A 16712-nucleotide genomic window follows, 5' to 3' on the forward strand; every position below is an offset into this window, starting at 1 on the left:
TTTATTATTCCTCGTTTCATAAATAACTGTCACCGCCGCATCATTCGGGCTGGTGACATGTTTCCCTTGGGGGAAAGGGGGCGGGAAAGGGGCTAAGTGTGAAATAAAAGGAGAAAAGAAATTACAAATGTTCCCGAGCGCAGGAGAATCACACGTGTCACCAAGTCAAAATTCAGTTACGGATGAGTGGAGTGGTTGGGAACACGGCTTGCCCGAAGCGATCGCCACTCCGAGAGGGCAAGGTTTGATTGAAAATAAAATATCCTAGCTACGCAAGCCGACTGTGTACAGCTGTGCGTGTGGAAGGTCGTGGAACGGATGCTAACAAGCATGCTTGTTGAACGTCAACTGACGACTGATTCGTTTGCCTCCGAACGGCTCATTCTAGCAGTTACGACCGTTTCGGAGTCGGTTTATGGTACGCTGCTATAAAGAATGGAGGGGCGCAAGGTCGGGATTATGGCGCGCAGCCGTACCGTCGACGACAGCAAGTCCACAAGGAGAAGTCCACAGCACAAACGGGCCATCCTTCCCAGGTGGGCGGACAAACATTCAGCGCCTCTATCGACTACTCCGCGTGCAAGAAAACGAGCGCCCGATGTAGGGGTCCACACCACAAGGAACCCAGCTCGAGCAGCAGGGTCGCCAGAGCGGTCACTAGAAGCACCGCCAGGGTTTCGTAGCATCCGATCAGCTGGTCGTTGGTGAGCGGGCTCGGCACGTGGTAGTACGGCTGACGGTGGAAAAAGTCGTACGTAACGTAGTGCTGCAGCCGGTGCGTGACGAAGCCGGACATGAGGATGTTGTCGATTTCGCGGTCAAACACATTCACCAGGCAGGACTTCTTGGGGTAGTAGAACCCGATCGGCAGATGGACCAACACCTCCCGGACGATGTGCACATAGCCGCCACGGAAATGATGACGGTTGAAGAATGCCACCCGGTCGATGTCGGTGAACAGTGCGCCTCGGAAGCGGTAACTGCGAAGATCGTGCAACAGCCCCTCGACATGTACATCGTCATCCGGAAGCCAGCTAACTCTGCATTTAGACAGAATGTATAACATCAACACACTATTCCAATGAAAGTTGACAGAGGAAAATACATACTGCGAAGAGACCCTCGGTACCAGATCAAGATTCCTTGCCGCACCACGCATGGAGTAGACGCTGTAGGATTCGGCCAGCAGTCCCAACACGGTCTGCGGGTGGCTGAAGTTCTTCTTTTCCTGTAGATACTCAAACAGTGAACCTTGATACAACGACCGCAGCACCAGGCAGTAGCCCATCCAGAAGGATAGCAGAGTACGGGCAAAGTTGCGGCTAGGAAGTCGCACCATCGAACCACCGAAGAGCACAATCAGAAGGTTCAACAAAGCCAACCGAACCCCTCGGCCATACACAAACGAGCGCACCGACTCTGGTATGCAGGTGGAGCCCAGAATGGCAATGACCGCGACACCAATGAGCAAAAGACTCACCATCCCTAGCCAGGTGCTGCGAGCAAACGGTCGAAACAGCTTCTCGAACGGTGTGTACGGTCGACCCGCTGATAGGGCGAACACCATCGGGACCGTGTAGTAGCTCCGGCTGTGCTTCATAGCGAGATTGAGATCACCGCGAATGGCAAAACGACCAAACGTCAAATTAACACGCTCGGACACGACCAACCGAATGCATCCTGTCGCATCCGGGAATGTGCCGTTAGGACCAAGCTCACCAGCAACACCCCACAATTCGCGATCATCGGGTACTACCAGCCGTATGGTAAAATTGAGCTTCCGGGCGAGCGCTACTAAGAGATCTCCCTCTACACCGTGTCCAAGCTCCAGATCGTCAGCGTTAGAGGTAATCCATGACAGCTCGGTACTTGCGTTTGATAAATTCTGTCTAATAAGCATATACGGAGGTAGGTGGAATGTACCGACTGTGATGCGACATCCATGGAAATCGTCCAGTTTATTCGGGAAGATCTCAACAACCTCGTCCAACCGTTGACCCTTGCGAAACCTATGCACCAAATGGGGCTTGATCTGCTCACAGGCGCCTGCCCTGTACGGGTAATATGTGTACATGAGCACACTCTGCCATCGACTATGGTCTTCCAGATCGGCGGTTACAATGTTCACGTTCACGACGTTAAGCGACCATAGAAAAGCGAAGATACGTTGTAGAGTCTGCGGTAGCAGTTGTCCGATCGCAGTTAGCACTATCAGGTAGTACCCCGAGAAGTCGTTGTAGGCCGGATCTAGCGAACGGAATAGCTGATCGAATGCTGCGTAGCCATCGATGAACGCGATATTGAAGAATCGTGGCCGCCTGCTGTTTTGGTTGGTCGCTCCAAAGACATACGCGATGCTATGGGAGGTACGCTGCATCACCTCGTCCATAATATCTGACTGCAGGTCGAATGTTGAGCGACTCACCGTTGCCAAACGCGTGATCATCGTAGACGAATGGTTCTGAACGTAGTACCGATGCAGTGCATCCACAATAACTTCAGAAAAGTGATTGCCCACCGTTTCTCGAACTATCAATCGTCGCAAAGCTTCACTAGCAGTGTGATCTACTTGGACGATCAACATCGTCCCGAAAGCCGCTAACATTAGAGCACGCATCGCCATCGTTTTTAGAATGGTGAACACTGGCAGACTCAACAACCCTCTGAGTAATCTCTTTAGAGGTAGATGTGCACCAGCCATACCGCAGTGCTGCTACCTTACGCGTCATCCAGACTAATGAACACCTTTTCCAAAAATTGATTGATGGTCTCGTGGGACTACACTACTTCTACCTTTTACCAATGACATGTTGGTAACTTTTCTGACACTGCTCAGAAAAGCAATACATCGCGAGAAAAAGGTCATCCAGACAACAAAGCAGAAGTTCTAGTGGACATGCATAGTTTGGATGAAAATCGACATTAGATGTAGAAAAAATAAATGTATTATTTTTTATTTATAACATTCTGTTCTGATTTAGTTGTGTCTTGCTCTTTAATAAAACAGTGTTGCATTAATCGTACCAATGAACTTCCTATATAATAGCAGTCAAATGTTATTGATGTTACTTTTTGCAATGACTATAAAATAGATCCTGACTATCAGTGCAAAGTTACAGATTTTTATAATTAAATAAGAAAATGAGATTCATTAGTCTGCGAAAACATATCTAAATATCTATGATAAAATAGAAAAACTGCGTGGAAACTATTGATAAATTAATTTCAAATAATATCAAGAACAATCTACCCTACATAGCACTACAAAAAAATAAAAGGTAATTGCTCCTTTTAATGCATTTTTTATTGCATTGTTGACAATGACTTTCCAACTGCAGAAGCTACAAAATTGCTGACAGCTCTATACCCTTTTCCATTACCTGACCAAGCATACATTTAAGTGAAAATAAATTGTCATGTAGAAAGTTTCAGCGCCTTATCTCACATTAGAGAAGCCTCCCGCTCCCCCTCCTGATGCTCGGAAGCGGTGATACGCCCATCCTACGTACCGGCTAATGTTTCATTTTTCGCTTCATTAACATCAGTACGTGCGTTGTGCCCATCGTTTCTACAAGTCCTGGCTCCCGCAAATTAGTTCCCCTCGTACCTTCCCTTGCTATTCGTTGGCTGCCAAGGAAAAGCCAGCGAATAAAACTTTCACCGCCGAGCAACGTATAGGCACTACGGTTCTACAGCACTAAGTGAGGTGGCTAAACTCGTACCAATTCTACTCATCTGCTGGTACTTTGGTGCTAGAAGGTGAGGCTGGTTCCTGGATTTTTTCTCATCGTCAAAAACTACGACCTATTTACTGGAGGGAATCTAATCCATAGCTAGCGGATGCAAAACTCAAGCACACTTTGAAAAATGTGCACCCGCATGGATACGTGTTCTACGAGCAACATTAGGCAACTCACAAGCAACGCCACGATGAATATTTGATAGGCACCTGCCAGATGCGCGTTGGTAAGCTTCTTCGGTCCAACGGCTGCGTCGGCTGGGTTCGTGTGAAAGTCGTAATCTCCGTAGTTCCGAACCCAGAAGTGCATCAGGCCGCTCTGGCTTATCTTACGCACCTCACTGTCGAACACGTTCGTGAGCATCGACTGCTTCTGGTAATAGATGGTGACTGGAAAAAGCGTAACCGAGTCGCGGGTAACATGTATCATCCTCCCACCTAGCGCCCGCTTCAAATGGCGGTTGTTATACGCTACCATATCCGACGGACACAGGACTACACGATCTTGGTAGCGGTCCGCCATGCCAGCCACCATGTGACCGAGCGAATCTAGCGCAGGGGGGATAAACCGGGCTCGCCGCATTACTTCAGGCCTGTCGACGAAGAAGCGCTTCGCTATATTCACCATGTGGTACTCCAGTGGCGATCTGTGGATCTCGTCCATCGTTGACAGCGGTGGGTAGGTTGCGCTGCGCTGCAGGTACAGATATAGCGACCCCTGGTACAGCGTACGGATGACGAAGGTGAACAGCAGCCACAGGACGAACAGTGTGCGTGGAAAATTGCGAACCGGCATGGGCAACACCGAGCCACCGAAGAGAAGGTAGAACGCGCGCATCAGTGGCATTCGCACACCGTCACCGTAGACAAACGCACGAGCCGTCGTGGATGTGAAGCTGAACCCCGTGACGACCACAACCACGCACACGAGGTATACACTCAGCATCACCCAGATGTCCATCCTAAAGGGTCGGAATAGCTTCTCGAATGCCGTATACGGTCGACCTTGCGGAACGGCAAACACAATCCGAGAGGTGTAGTGCGTGATACCAGGCTTCAGGTAGATATTGCGCGTCACATCCAACGCCATACAGCCGATGATGAAGTCAACCTGACCATCCTGCAGAAGCTGCATCGTGCCGGTGCTATTTCCTTTCGGTCCCATGGTGCCCCACTGCATCCGATTCAGGGGTTCGGTCACGTTTATGCGGAACTGCAGCCGTTGAGCGAGCAGCTGCAACAGGTTACCCTCAAAGCCACTGATTTCTACGAACCCGTCCACGTTACGTTCGAGAATAGTGTACGGCTTCACCTCGAACGATCCGACCTGAAGGGTGCAGTTGTGAAAGTTTTTCAACCGATGGTGGGGATACAGGTCCACATGACCCACATCACGCAGCGACTCCTCGCCGAAACGCGTCACAAGTTTCACAGAGGGCGCACCGCACTGCTTCGGTGTATACGGCTGGTACGTGTAGACCTCAACGGTCGTATTCTGATACTCAACCAACACGTTCACGTGAACAATGTTAAGCTTCCACAGCTCGCTGAAGATGTGGCGCAGGGTTTGCACGTTCGTGCAGCCAGCAGTCATCACCAACAGATACCTGCCGGAATAGTCGTTCCTCCTGTAGCTAAACTTACCCAATATACGTAATAGCTCCTCGTGGTCAGCTAGAAATAGAACATTTCGCGTCCTTGGGGGGTCTTTGTGCGCCACAGGACCCAGGTTCGCCACGCACCGACCTCGCAGCAAGCGCAGGACCGCGTCCACGGTTCCCCGCTCCGTGGAGTAGTAAAATTGAACCGGTTGAAAGGGATGACAGAAGTGATACATCAGAATGTCGGAAGCGACCATGGACAGTAGTGAAGCGGTAACGGGTTCGACGGGTTCGAGGACGGCTCGAGCGTATGGCCCTAGCGCGTAGAACACAAGTAATGATCTCAGCCTCATTTCGCCAGTACAGCCATAGGTCTCGGATTCTTCCGTAACCACAAGAAAACTTCAGCACGCTTCTTCGGTAGTATACGACACTTTAGAGAGTGATCTTATAGATCCTTTCGAACTCACTGGTAATGAAGTGATGTTCAAGTGACGTTCAAGCTGTAGAACAACCGGTTGCAATTATCGATAAACAATAGTTTCTGCTATATAAACCTTTACTCCTTTTTTAACTCTTCTGTTTTAATTAACCGTGTAACAATCACGGTAGCTTACTGCGGCCATCAGCTTTTGCAATAAAAGGTCCTTTGTTTGCTGGCCATTGTTGGGAGCTATTCTTTAGAAGCCATCAGTGTATCGCGTGGTGCACAATGGTTTGAGCACTTTCACTCCGATTGGCAATCATTTAGGGTTGTATAAAAGTATAATGGTAACAACCCCAGCGGGGTTCGCAATAATGGTTGGACAAACAATGAGCGTCGGATGTTCTTAGGAGAGCTCGTGACAGTCCAGTCGCAGAAGGTCACCGACTGTCCAGTAATTCAGGACACGCGACCAGCTGCGTTCATGTGGTTTGCGTGGGCGCTTGTTTGTGTGCCGGTTGTGCACGCGCTTACACCAACACCGGCAGTAGTTAGTCCCCGCAGGTCCCCGCTGTCGGACGTGATTGGAATTATCCTGCACACGCACTTCCAGCAGCCGTACACGACCACACTCGTGATAGTACGCAGCCAGACCGAGGATGGGCGCCGCAGCTTGCAGGATCTGGTGTCGTTGCTGCTGTTGGATTACGTAAGGGGCCAGCTGATGATCCAGTTCGAGGGAGCTCCGGTCACTAACCAATCCTGGCAACGGCCATGGTCGCACATCCTGCTGCTAGCGGAGGATTACGAAGCCCTGCGCTTGGTCTATGGGCAGCTAACTCTGAACCGGTACGACTTCGCGGGGTACTACTTGATCGTGCTCATCGGTACCGACACCACACTTGCTACCATCGATCGCATATTCAACGACCTGTGGCAACGGCAGATAGTGAACGTGATCGTGGCATTCCGGGTGCCACCAGCACCCAACTTCGTGCAGCTCTGGACGTACTTCCCGTACTCGCCCGGTTTGTGCCGTGTACCAAAGCCACACCTGGTGCTTACCTGGCCAAACGACACGCTGCTGTACGGCGTTAACTTCTTCCCACGCAAGAACGCCAACTTCCATGGCTGTCCTCTCAAGGTGGGCACGTTTGAGACACGTCCGTTTACGATACTGACCGGCACGCCCGGACCAGGGCTAGGTCTCTCCGGCTTCGAGGGTGACCTGCTTGCTAGCGTCGCTACGAAGCTGCGGTTCTCCGTCAACCTCCGTATACCGCCGCACTCGCAACAGTGGGGCGTGGCGGCCTTCGAGAACAGTACCGGCATGATGCGAATGATCTACAGCGAGGAGGTGGATTTTGGTATTGGATGCCTCGGCGTGTCGTCTGAGCGCAATGCCATGCTGAAACCGGGCAAGGTACACTTTACCACCGAGCTGGTGATCGTGGTACCTCCGGGGCGGCCATACACCCCCATCGAGAAGCTAATCCAACCCTACAGCCCACTCCTGTGGGGTGCCATTGTCTCCTACTTTGGACTTGGTATGCTGACGATCATCACTTCCCAGCGCATGCCGGTGCTACGACGCTACCTGATCGGGCGTGGGGTCCAAGCGCCAAGCCTTAACATGCTGCGCCTGCTGTTCGGCAATCCGTTACCACACACCCCGACCGGAACCTTCCCCCGTACGCTGCTTCTGCTCTGGGTGCAGCTCTGCTTCGTGCTGCAGATCGTCTACCAAGGCTCCCTGTTCACGTTTCTGCAGCGTGCCAGCCGCCATCCGCCGATGGCTACGCTGGCCGACATCGAGCGAAGCGGTGCACACTACCACATCACCGAGTCCGCCCGGCGCTTCTTCGAGCCCTTCCCCCAGCAGCTTGGCCGCCTTCGGTACTTCCCTCCCGGTCCGGACAGTATCGCTACCCGGCTACGCTGGGTCGGCGCTCACCCCGACGACCCGGACGTCACCATGTGCACCCAGGACCATGTGGCGTACTACAACCGGGCGAATCGTCGCCGGCTGTGGATAGCACGCGAACCGTTAGCCCTGTATACCGTCACCGTCCTGTACCCGAAAAAATCGATGCTAACGACCAGCTTCGACGAGCACATCGAGCGCATCGAGTCGTCCGGGCTGCTCAAGTTCTGGGTCGCGCGCTACGGCGACTACCACTTTTTCGAGCGCAGATCACGCTCTGCCCGGGCCAACACCCCGGCGCCCATCAGCATAGGGCAGCTTCGTGGTGCGTTTCAGCTACTTCTCTGCCTGTTGGCCACCAGCGGGGTCGTGCTACTCGGCGAACTCTTTTGGATCCGAAAGACGGCGCACCATATTTCGCAAACCAACACACTGACTTATCCGTAATTCCGCTTGCAAAAACCTATAGTACGAACTTTGGATAAATAGTCTCTCAACAAATAGGTCCTTAGATATACGAACATAAGCAAGTTCATCGACGTTTTAAGATCGACGGAGCCTAGAATGAGTCGTTGGACTATATCCCATAAAAATTAATTGAAAGAACCAGCCGCTTGTATCCATCTATAACGAAATAATAGAAGGATGGTCCACTATATACTCAGCATACAATATCTGTGAAACTATAGGCGCCATGGCCACTCAGTCCGCTTATAGATAGATCCACCTCTGGTAAATTTTAAATAGTAAATCAAATGGTATCAACCATGTATGGTATTTGTCAAACGCTGTAACATACTTTGATTTTACTTACTACATTACACTAATTATGACTGTTCAAAATATAATTTTATGGTTCGCTGCCATCCTAACCAAAATCAAGCTCTTTTCGGTGAACTCGAGCACAAAAAGTTAATTGGCGCCTTGTGAACCCTGCGAGTTATCGACCGCATCTAAAGCTGGCCGCAAACACCAAACCCCTTCCCCAACTCGGCAGGATGCAAAGATTGTTGTTTTCTGCGTCAAATATCCTTCCCACAGCGTGGCCACTTTCCTCCCACTGGAATCAAATCTACTCAAGAAATTTCCCGTCTCCATTTTCGAACTCCCGGCAGAGGCAAAGGCGAACGCCCAAAGTTTAATTACTTTCTTCGCACGCCATGGGAAACTCTCGCTTTCTTTACCGGTTATTTGCTGCTGACGCAGTGAGAGATCCCATGCAAGCACAAGGATAAAACTTACATCTATCTCCATCATTGATCACCAGTGTTCCTGAACCTTGTCTTCGTTTTGATGCAGTTCTCAAACTAATTTATTTACCGTGAAATTCTACAATATACTTTATACAAAAATTCGTTGTCAAAACCTAAACTTTAATTAAATCTCATGATATAAAATATAATAGAATAGAAAGAAAATCATTTTGGGGACTTTCCAAATACGAACTCAACCAGACGAAAACAGTTCACCACCACTGCACCATGGAAACATCAAACAGGCCGTGCAAAGCGGTCGAAGGCCAGTGGGCACCGTAGGTCATGGTTATTAACTCCAAATAATAGGATTAACCGGATTTTGGTTCTGGTGATTTACTTTCCCATCCCCGTGTCAACAACTCCTTCGCCGCACCGTATGCCAAGCAACTTGCGGGAAGTCGGTGCGTAGAAGTTATCCCTCCCGGCCGCTCTGTTTGTTTTGGTTTTAATAAATTATTTTTCCCCTTGCATTGCTGCCTCAGCGCTGACTTTGGGCTTTGGTTTATGTTTACGCGGGGTTCAGAATTAGAAAATTATCTTTCTCCGGATGTCGTGATCGATCAGCGGCTCATCCCAACTTTTTCCTCCCTACGGCTTTCCCGGCATTCGTGATTGCTGATGCTTATTACTTTCGAACATGCGATGGTTGGCGGTTTCGCTTGATTCACATTGATATAAACAAGAGAACAAATAGATATATTTTGGCGATTTTTATTTCTGTGCAAGCTTCTATGTCTGAGTAAAACAACATTACCTATGAAACTAAAATGTTCACACAACATTAAGATTATTTTACCAATGCTTTTGTATGATTTGTTTTTATGACTATAGTTAAAACATAAAATACATCTCAACCCAATGCATACGTTTCGCTTTAACTAGTGATAGTTTTATTACTGGTACACTTTGAAATAATTTACAGTAAATTTATTACACTCCGCTTGTCTAAAGTTGTATAATGAAATCAGAAATTCTGATGCACCAAAATAAGTGTAAAACAGAATGTAGCTGTGGTTTGTGATTTGTGTAGCACTTTAAAGTAAATATAAATCATTAATATTTACAATTCGCCAATTGTAATTGAATTTGACGATTCATTTTTGTAAATTACTCCATACAAAAACTAACATAACATAATAACAGTTACTCTATACAAAAACTATACATGTCCTTCTGTTATATTATTTTTAAGATACTTGTTACCCGCATTTAAATGAAACGGATTAAATTGTTATTAAAAGTTTCATATTAAACGTTTGGTTTGTTATACTCGATCGAATGCCCAGTGTGCATGATTGTTATTTGCAGGATAGAAGAGATGACGATAACGGTAGACCATTTAATGTTCTCATCAGGCACGCTTAACCGCAATTAACGGTGTGAAGAACAGGTGTTTCCTGTGGCGAGTTTCCGATGCCATGCGCATTGTAGAACTTGCACCGGTGCAATGCAGAAGACACAAGCCCTTCAAGTGTGGATACTACTGGGTTTCGTTAGTGGACCACTGTGTGATGGTGAGAGTAGAAAGTTGGTACAGCTTGTGGAGCAAAGCGAGTCCTTAGTCAATCAGGTCCTTATTGAGGCAACAGTGTCCATCCTAGTGAACAATTATGTGCAATACGGCAGCAACCAGTTGTACTTCAGCTGGGCCGTATCCGATGCTACACTGTCGGGTACGTAGCAGGACCTGATCGGGGCCATTCTGAAGCAATCTGCACCGCACCTGGGCTTTCTGCTTGAATCGCGCCCGAACGTGAGGCAACCGGACGCTGACGAAGCCAGTGATCAGAGCGTGACAGATGCGGCACAGCGACGCTTTCACAACCTGTTCGTCGTCGACGATCATGTCGCCTTCCAACGTGTCTCGAACGCGATGAGCAAGACGGTGTTCGACTACTCCGGTTACTACACAGTGCTAGTGATGAATCCAGATCACCACCGAGCGCTTCGGAGCATACAGACAATCCTCAGCGATCTGTGGATGCATTACGTCATCAACGTGGCAGTCCTGGTGGCGGTTCCGACGCGGCAATCGAAGGCCCTTGTGTATACCTACTTTCCGTACGCCAAAGAGCACTGCGAACATGTCCGTCCGGTCGTTTGGAACGTCTACGACCATACAGCCGGTAGATTTGAGCACGACGAGCGCGACCTCTTCCCTGCCAAGATGGAAAACTTCTTCGGCTGCCCGCTCACGGTTGCAACGTTTTCCATCTACCCATTCATCATTCCGGAACCAATGGGGCCGCTTGAGGGCATCGAGGGGCTATTGCTAGACGCTCTTCGCGAGCGATTTAACTTCAGGCTAGAGGTGGTGTTTGTGGAGCCGCCGGACTGGGGTATCGCTGGACCACGGACCGATGCAACCGGTGCAGCTCTCTATGTAAGTAATGCAAATAATGCTACGAAAAATCTACTCAATCAAACGATGATCTAGAAAGCAAGTGGTATACTTTTTAAAAACTGCGCAACCAACATCTTCGATTACCAGTTGTTTTAACTAAAATTTTATGTACTATGACACTGTCAAGTTCCGATGAAATATGTAGTTTTTTCGCAATTTTCCCTTTCACAGATACGGCAACGCCGGGCGAATCTAACCATCGGCTACTGGGCGACGACGCTCCACCGCAATCAGTACATGGCCAACAGTGTCGCATACTATACGTCGCTGTTGGTACTCGCCGTGCCACCCGGGGCACCGTACACCTCCCTGGAGAAGTTTCGCTTTCCATTCCGGGCACCCGTCTGGCTGTTGCTGCTCTTGATGCTGACCATCGGTTCGCTCGTCATCGGCCTGTTGCGGCGTCGACACGTCTCAGTTCAGCGACTGGTGTTTGGAGCCACCTCCTCCAACCCTTGGTTTAGCATGATTAACGTGCTCCTTGGTGGTGGCCTTTACCGGCAACCGGGTCGTAACTTTGCCCGTGCCTTGCTCATACACTGGCTCGCCGGGACACTGATCCTGCGCAACGCTTACACCGGCTCGATGTTCAAGTTCTTGCAGGCGGCTCGAAACCACAGCACGCCGGAAACTGTTTCTTCGCTTTTGGACTCAGGGTACGAGTTGTACATGTATCGGAACTATAGCTTCGTGTTCGACGCCAATCCGCTGATAAAGCGCCAGGTGCGGATCGTAACAGCGCAAGAGTTCCGAAGAGAGACACTGCTGCGTCTGCAGCATCACCGCGAGCGGTTGGCGGTGCTACTGCCCATCGAGACGATTACATTCCTCAACCGCAACCTAAGCCGAGAGGGCCTTCTGCTACGACTAGCGCGCGATCGCGTTTATGTTGCCAAGTTAGCCATTTATAGCCAGCATGCGTCGCCTCTGATCACACCGTTCAACCGAGTGCTGGAGATGTTCGCCTCAGCCGGGCTTATTGCACGCTGGGCCGGTCGCTACCATCAGAAACGGTTCTTGATTGACCAACACCGGCAACGTAGGGTGAACAGCATTGTTTTAAGCGATATGTCCGGGAGTTTCATAATTCTCGTAATAGGCTTAGTGATTAGCTTGATTGCCTTTGCCGCAGAGATATGCACTAGTAATAGGCTCCGATCCCGATTATCTAAAACAAAGAAACATGATAATTATAATAATTATAATCCAGCGAAGCGCTGACTATAAGATTTTCCCTTACCATCGCTACCGGTTAACAATCATGGCGATTTAGAGGATACATTTCTTTACACTGATCAGCTAATGCTACACTCACGATCACCTAATGCTCCATTTGGGATTAAAAATGTTGGAACAGATCCTGCGTTTAAGATTTGTTAATGTTTTCTTTTAGATTTCCTTCTGTGTCGGTTCGGCCTCTATTGTACTGTAACATGAAAGTTTAACCTTTCTACAAGTGACAGAATGCTAGAAACTCCACATCGGATGAGTTCGGCGGACAGGAAGTGTCTCACAACATCAAGTATGTTCACTTTCTCTTCACAATTAGTGTGAAAATTGATCTAATATGTACAGTTTTTTATGCAAACGTTTAAACTATCTCTTCTTCATGATTCTGGTAATCATCCTTAAGTGTCTTATGCAAAAAATAGGAGAATTTTCATTCAAGAAGGATTCTCAGGTGCTTGTAAAAAAGAATATTACATTTATTAATCGTAGACATCGCAGAGATAACACAAGCAGAAGTGGTTACGTTGTGCTTGCTAATGAATTTTGCATCAAATTTCCTATGTATGCACGACTACCTGTCAATAGATAATACCAGCTTTGTTCCGGTTAATAAATAATTTACCATATAGCAGTGGAACGGTCGAGCGGCTTCAGTTTTTAGCGAATCATCAAATCGGTCGCCGTAACCACTAGAATCAGTTCCGTAAGCACGATGAATCAGTTCAAGTCGTTGCTGTACCTAATGTTACTAGTCGTTGCACGTTGCTGCGCAATAAAATCAATCAAATGGTGGGCATCTTGCAGCTATGAAGTGATCCTCCGCAATTCAGCAGCAGCAAAGCATCAAGTGAACGCGTACACTCTGGATCCGTCGTCGGGCTTTGGGATGGATGTGCTAGACTTGCTGCTGCCCGCGCTAGAAACTAACGGATCGTACAGCGTTAACCTTGCAGCCTACCCGAACACCATCGACTACAATCAGCGCAATTTCGTCCTAATAGTTACCGATAGTTTGGCTTCCTTTGATGAGAACCTTGGGCCAATGATTGATAAAAACGTAGAATTTCGGGGATATTTTCTGCTTCTGGTACACTCCTCGTATGACGCCTCCGTGGCGAAAATTCAATACATCCTGAAACGGTTGTGGGACTTTCGTGTCCATAATGTGCTGCTTGCGCTCGAGAGCACCTCCAATGCCACAGTCGTAAAGGATGATGCCGGTGGTGGTATTTTTGGAATAGACCTTGTAAGCTACACTCCGTTCGGACCGGGATGCTGCGGTTGTGCACGACCCTACATCGTCGATCGCTGCATCGACGGCCGTTTATCAAACGGAACCGCCGCGTTGTTCGATCGGTTTGAACGCAATTTGTACGGCTGCCAGCTGCGAATCGCAGCCTTCGAGAGACCACCCTTCATGCAGTTCACCAACGACACACCGCCGAAGCTGTCCGGCATTGAAGGGGATTTGATTGAACTGCTTTCACAGAAGCTCAACTTTACCGTCACGATCGTGGAACCACCGGATGGGCATGTCTGGGGTCGTATCTATCCGAACGGAACGACCAACGGTGCCATGAAGCTGCTGATGGAGAGCAGAGTGCATCTCACACTCGGAAGATATTTTCCATACCCACGACTGCTCGCCAATACGACACAATCCCACAGTTACTACATCGCCGATCTGGTGCTTGCCGTGCCGGAAGCCCTGGTCCCGGCCACCCCACTCGAGCAGCTGCTGAAACCATTCCGGTGGAAAATATGGCTCCTGCTGGCACTCGAACTCGGCCTCGGTTTCGGTGCACTATTTGTGTTTGGGGGTAATAATATTGCTCTCGACTTCTGGCGAACGTTCCTCGGCGAATCTCTCCCCGCCCTGCCACGCGTGGCAACAAAACGTTTTATGTTAATGCTCTGGATTCTGCACACAACGTTATTGCGCGAATGCTACAAAGGAGCGCTGGTCGGCTTCCTGACCGAGCCCACACCGCTGAACGATATTCACAGCATCGATGCGCTGCTCGACGCCGGCTACCGGTTTGCGATGACCGAAACGGTGTACCACAAAGTGTTCCACGAATCGTCGAAGATCGACCACCGGTTGGTGCTGGTCGAGCCGTCCGACGGGCAGTACCTGCTGCAGCGCACACTGCAGTCCGGCGAGCGGCTGGCCATCGCGAACACGCGCGAAGAAATTGCCCTTTTCAACGGTCGGAACCGTTCCGTCATCAACTACCGCACGTCGGACGAGCAGCTGCTCACGTTCCACTTCTGCATGTACTTCAAACGCTCCAGCCCGGTGGTAACGGCATTCGACTGGTACATCCGCCGCATCCTAGCGACCGGGTACATAACACGCTGGTACACGACCAACGTCGACTTGCAGTTTCTGCGGCCGACGCTAGCAAATAGCGGCCAGGCCGAGGTTCTCACCATGCGACATTTGCAAGGCTGCTATGTGTTGCTTCTTGGTGGGCTAATTGTTTCTGGTTTCGTATTTACCCTCGAGCTGCTATGTTTCCATCGTCCAATAAAAACTGCAATGTCTGCGGGAAGAATATTTTTAGATTAAACAAAAGCCTCCCATTGTGCGTACCCCAAACATACTTAATATTAGCACGTAGTCGTCGCTTAGCAGGCTGCCGTTGCTCAGGGTAAGTACGTTGAGGTACAACAGCAGGTATTAATTTCCCGTGCCCGTAAAACGTAACTCTTCTCATGAGCATTTGAAGCGCTATGTCTAACGAAAAAATAAAAAGAAAAAACAAATAAAAGTGTAATTGCCTAGCTCATGCCATCAAGGTTGTTCCTCCATGATTTACCTGGTTGCAGATTTCCTCTGGTAAGCCCAATAAATTCGAACATACCATGGCAGAAGGATTTCAGTCTTTCACCACCAGCCGTCCCGATATCGCTAAACCTCTAGGCAAGAGACAAACGTGCTGTCAGTATAACAAACCAGTGATTCTCAGTGAGCCACAACTCGCAATGGAAACCGTTCAACTGTTCACGGTGATGGGGCAACGTGTGGCAAAGTTCCCGCAAGCGCAGCAGAAAGAAATTATCGAAAATGTGCTTAAGATGATCAACGACACCAAGCGGATGAACGAGAGCGCAAGACTTACCCAGGGCGAGTTCCAGCGACCACCGCAGTACAATCTTACCAAAAGTGTCTCCCAGTACGGCGCACCATCCAGAGGATCGTCGACGGCATCCCCTCTCACCTCGTCGCCGTCTTATATCCTGTAAAATGCATCAACCGGAGAAAGGTCCCAAAGCTGCAACACTAACCCATCGCGAGATAACAAAGTAATAAATGCATTCACGGTCCGTTGCCATGCAACCATTTGTTGTACAAATGTATGGTATCAATTTTATTCATATTTTACATGAGGCATATTTCGTCTTTTATCGAATTCCTGTGAAGTCTGCTATCTGCCCAGCGGACGCTGCTCATAACGCCTGTGCATCCCTGCCTGATTTTGTTTCGTTCAATTGCTTTTCCTTTCGCATTCCCGTTTTTTAAACTACCTACGCTATCACAAGGGTCACCAGCTACGCGTCAATTTAATTTAACATATTATTAACAGCATAACTACTCGCAACAAACCATTATGGGTTCGTCATCTGCGTTTCCGCCTGTCCTTTAAGTGCTTCCACACACCTATCCTAAGTGGCAATCGAACGATGTAGCAGTTCTCATAAACGTACGCTCCACCGAATTTGCAAACCTTGACAACAATGGTGGAAGCAGCATCTAGTCTTCACGACTGCGTTTTAAATATCAAGCCCTTGTGCTAAAAGTATATGTTAAAAGTCCAGCTCAAGCCAGGAACAGGAATCACAAAAGCTAATAGTGTGAACGCGTTAGTTTAAGCAAATATGCATAAAGATATCAATAAAAATCTATTGTAATTACAATGTCTAGCAAATTGAATCATGCTTTCCAATTCCTTTACAACAATCAACCCAAGAACCTGACACTCTAAGCATCATTCAGTAACGGGAAAAAAACCGCGCGAAATAAAAAAAAAGTTAGCTTCTTCCTCGAGCAAAAATGGTTTGTGGATGTGGTAAGCGCATCGATATGTTAAACATCAAGAATTAATTATTGGAGCTCATCACATCAAGGCA

At 48.7% G+C, this 16712-nt stretch overlaps 5 protein-coding genes across 5 annotated transcripts; 3 read left to right on the top strand and 2 right to left on the bottom strand.

Moving 5' to 3' along the window:
* Nucleotides 1–568: 568 nt before the first annotated feature.
* LOC131291005 (uncharacterized) lies at nucleotides 569–2584 on the bottom strand. Its single transcript, XM_058320197.1, has 2 exons — nucleotides 1110–2584; nucleotides 569–1040 (listed from the first exon to the last, which is right to left on the bottom strand). The coding sequence occupies exons 1-2, from the start codon at nucleotides 2582–2584 to the stop codon at nucleotides 569–571; spliced, it is 1947 nt and encodes a 648-aa protein (XP_058176180.1).
* A 1249-nt stretch (nucleotides 2585–3833) lies between these two features.
* LOC131291006 (uncharacterized) lies at nucleotides 3834–5693 on the bottom strand. The gene has a single exon (XM_058320198.1). The coding sequence runs from the start codon at nucleotides 5691–5693 to the stop codon at nucleotides 3834–3836; it is 1860 nt and encodes a 619-aa protein (XP_058176181.1).
* Nucleotides 5694–6164: 471 nt separating this feature from the next.
* LOC131291007 (uncharacterized) lies at nucleotides 6165–8135 on the top strand. Its single transcript, XM_058320199.1, has one exon. It carries the CDS (start codon nucleotides 6165–6167, stop codon nucleotides 8133–8135), a length of 1971 nt encoding a protein of 656 aa, XP_058176182.1.
* A 2256-nt stretch (nucleotides 8136–10391) lies between these two features.
* Nucleotides 10392–12569, top strand: LOC131291008 (uncharacterized). Its single transcript, XM_058320200.1, has 3 exons — nucleotides 10392–10475; nucleotides 10626–11327; nucleotides 11520–12569. The coding sequence occupies exons 1-3, from the start codon at nucleotides 10392–10394 to the stop codon at nucleotides 12567–12569; spliced, it is 1836 nt and encodes a 611-aa protein (XP_058176183.1).
* A 721-nt stretch (nucleotides 12570–13290) lies between these two features.
* LOC131291010 (uncharacterized) lies at nucleotides 13291–15827 on the top strand. The gene is made up of 2 exons (XM_058320201.1): nucleotides 13291–15072; nucleotides 15411–15827. The coding sequence occupies exons 1-2, from the start codon at nucleotides 13291–13293 to the stop codon at nucleotides 15825–15827; spliced, it is 2199 nt and encodes a 732-aa protein (XP_058176184.1).
* The last annotated feature ends 885 nt before the right edge of the window (nucleotides 15828–16712 follow it).

This window comes from Anopheles ziemanni, chromosome X (assembly GCF_943734765.1).
Source record: "Anopheles ziemanni chromosome X, idAnoZiCoDA_A2_x.2, whole genome shotgun sequence".
Lineage (NCBI taxonomy): Eukaryota > Metazoa > Arthropoda > Insecta > Diptera > Culicidae > Anopheles > Anopheles ziemanni.

Coding starts and splice junctions, on each gene's coding strand:
- LOC131291005 (XM_058320197.1), bottom strand. CDS start 2,584: ATGTTGATCGTCCAAGTAGATCACACTGCTAGTGAAGCTTTGCGACGA. Junction 1,041..1,109: donor GTACCGAGGGTCTCTTCGCA/GTATGTATTTTC, acceptor GTCTAAATGCAG/AGTTAGCTGGCTTCCGGATG.
- LOC131291006 (XM_058320198.1), bottom strand. CDS start 5,693: ATGAGGCTGAGATCATTACTTGTGTTCTACGCGCTAGGGCCATACGCT.
- LOC131291007 (XM_058320199.1), top strand. CDS start 6,165: ATGTTCTTAGGAGAGCTCGTGACAGTCCAGTCGCAGAAGGTCACCGAC.
- LOC131291008 (XM_058320200.1), top strand. CDS start 10,392: ATGCAGAAGACACAAGCCCTTCAAGTGTGGATACTACTGGGTTTCGTT. Junction 10,476..10,625: donor ATGGTGAGAGTAGAAAGTTG/GTACAGCTTGTG, acceptor TCGGGTACGTAG/CAGGACCTGATCGGGGCCAT. Junction 11,328..11,519: donor CAACCGGTGCAGCTCTCTAT/GTAAGTAATGCA, acceptor TCCCTTTCACAG/ATACGGCAACGCCGGGCGAA.
- LOC131291010 (XM_058320201.1), top strand. CDS start 13,291: ATGAATCAGTTCAAGTCGTTGCTGTACCTAATGTTACTAGTCGTTGCA. Junction 15,073..15,410: donor GGCTAATTGTTTCTGGTTTC/GTATTTACCCTC, acceptor ACCTGGTTGCAG/ATTTCCTCTGGTAAGCCCAA.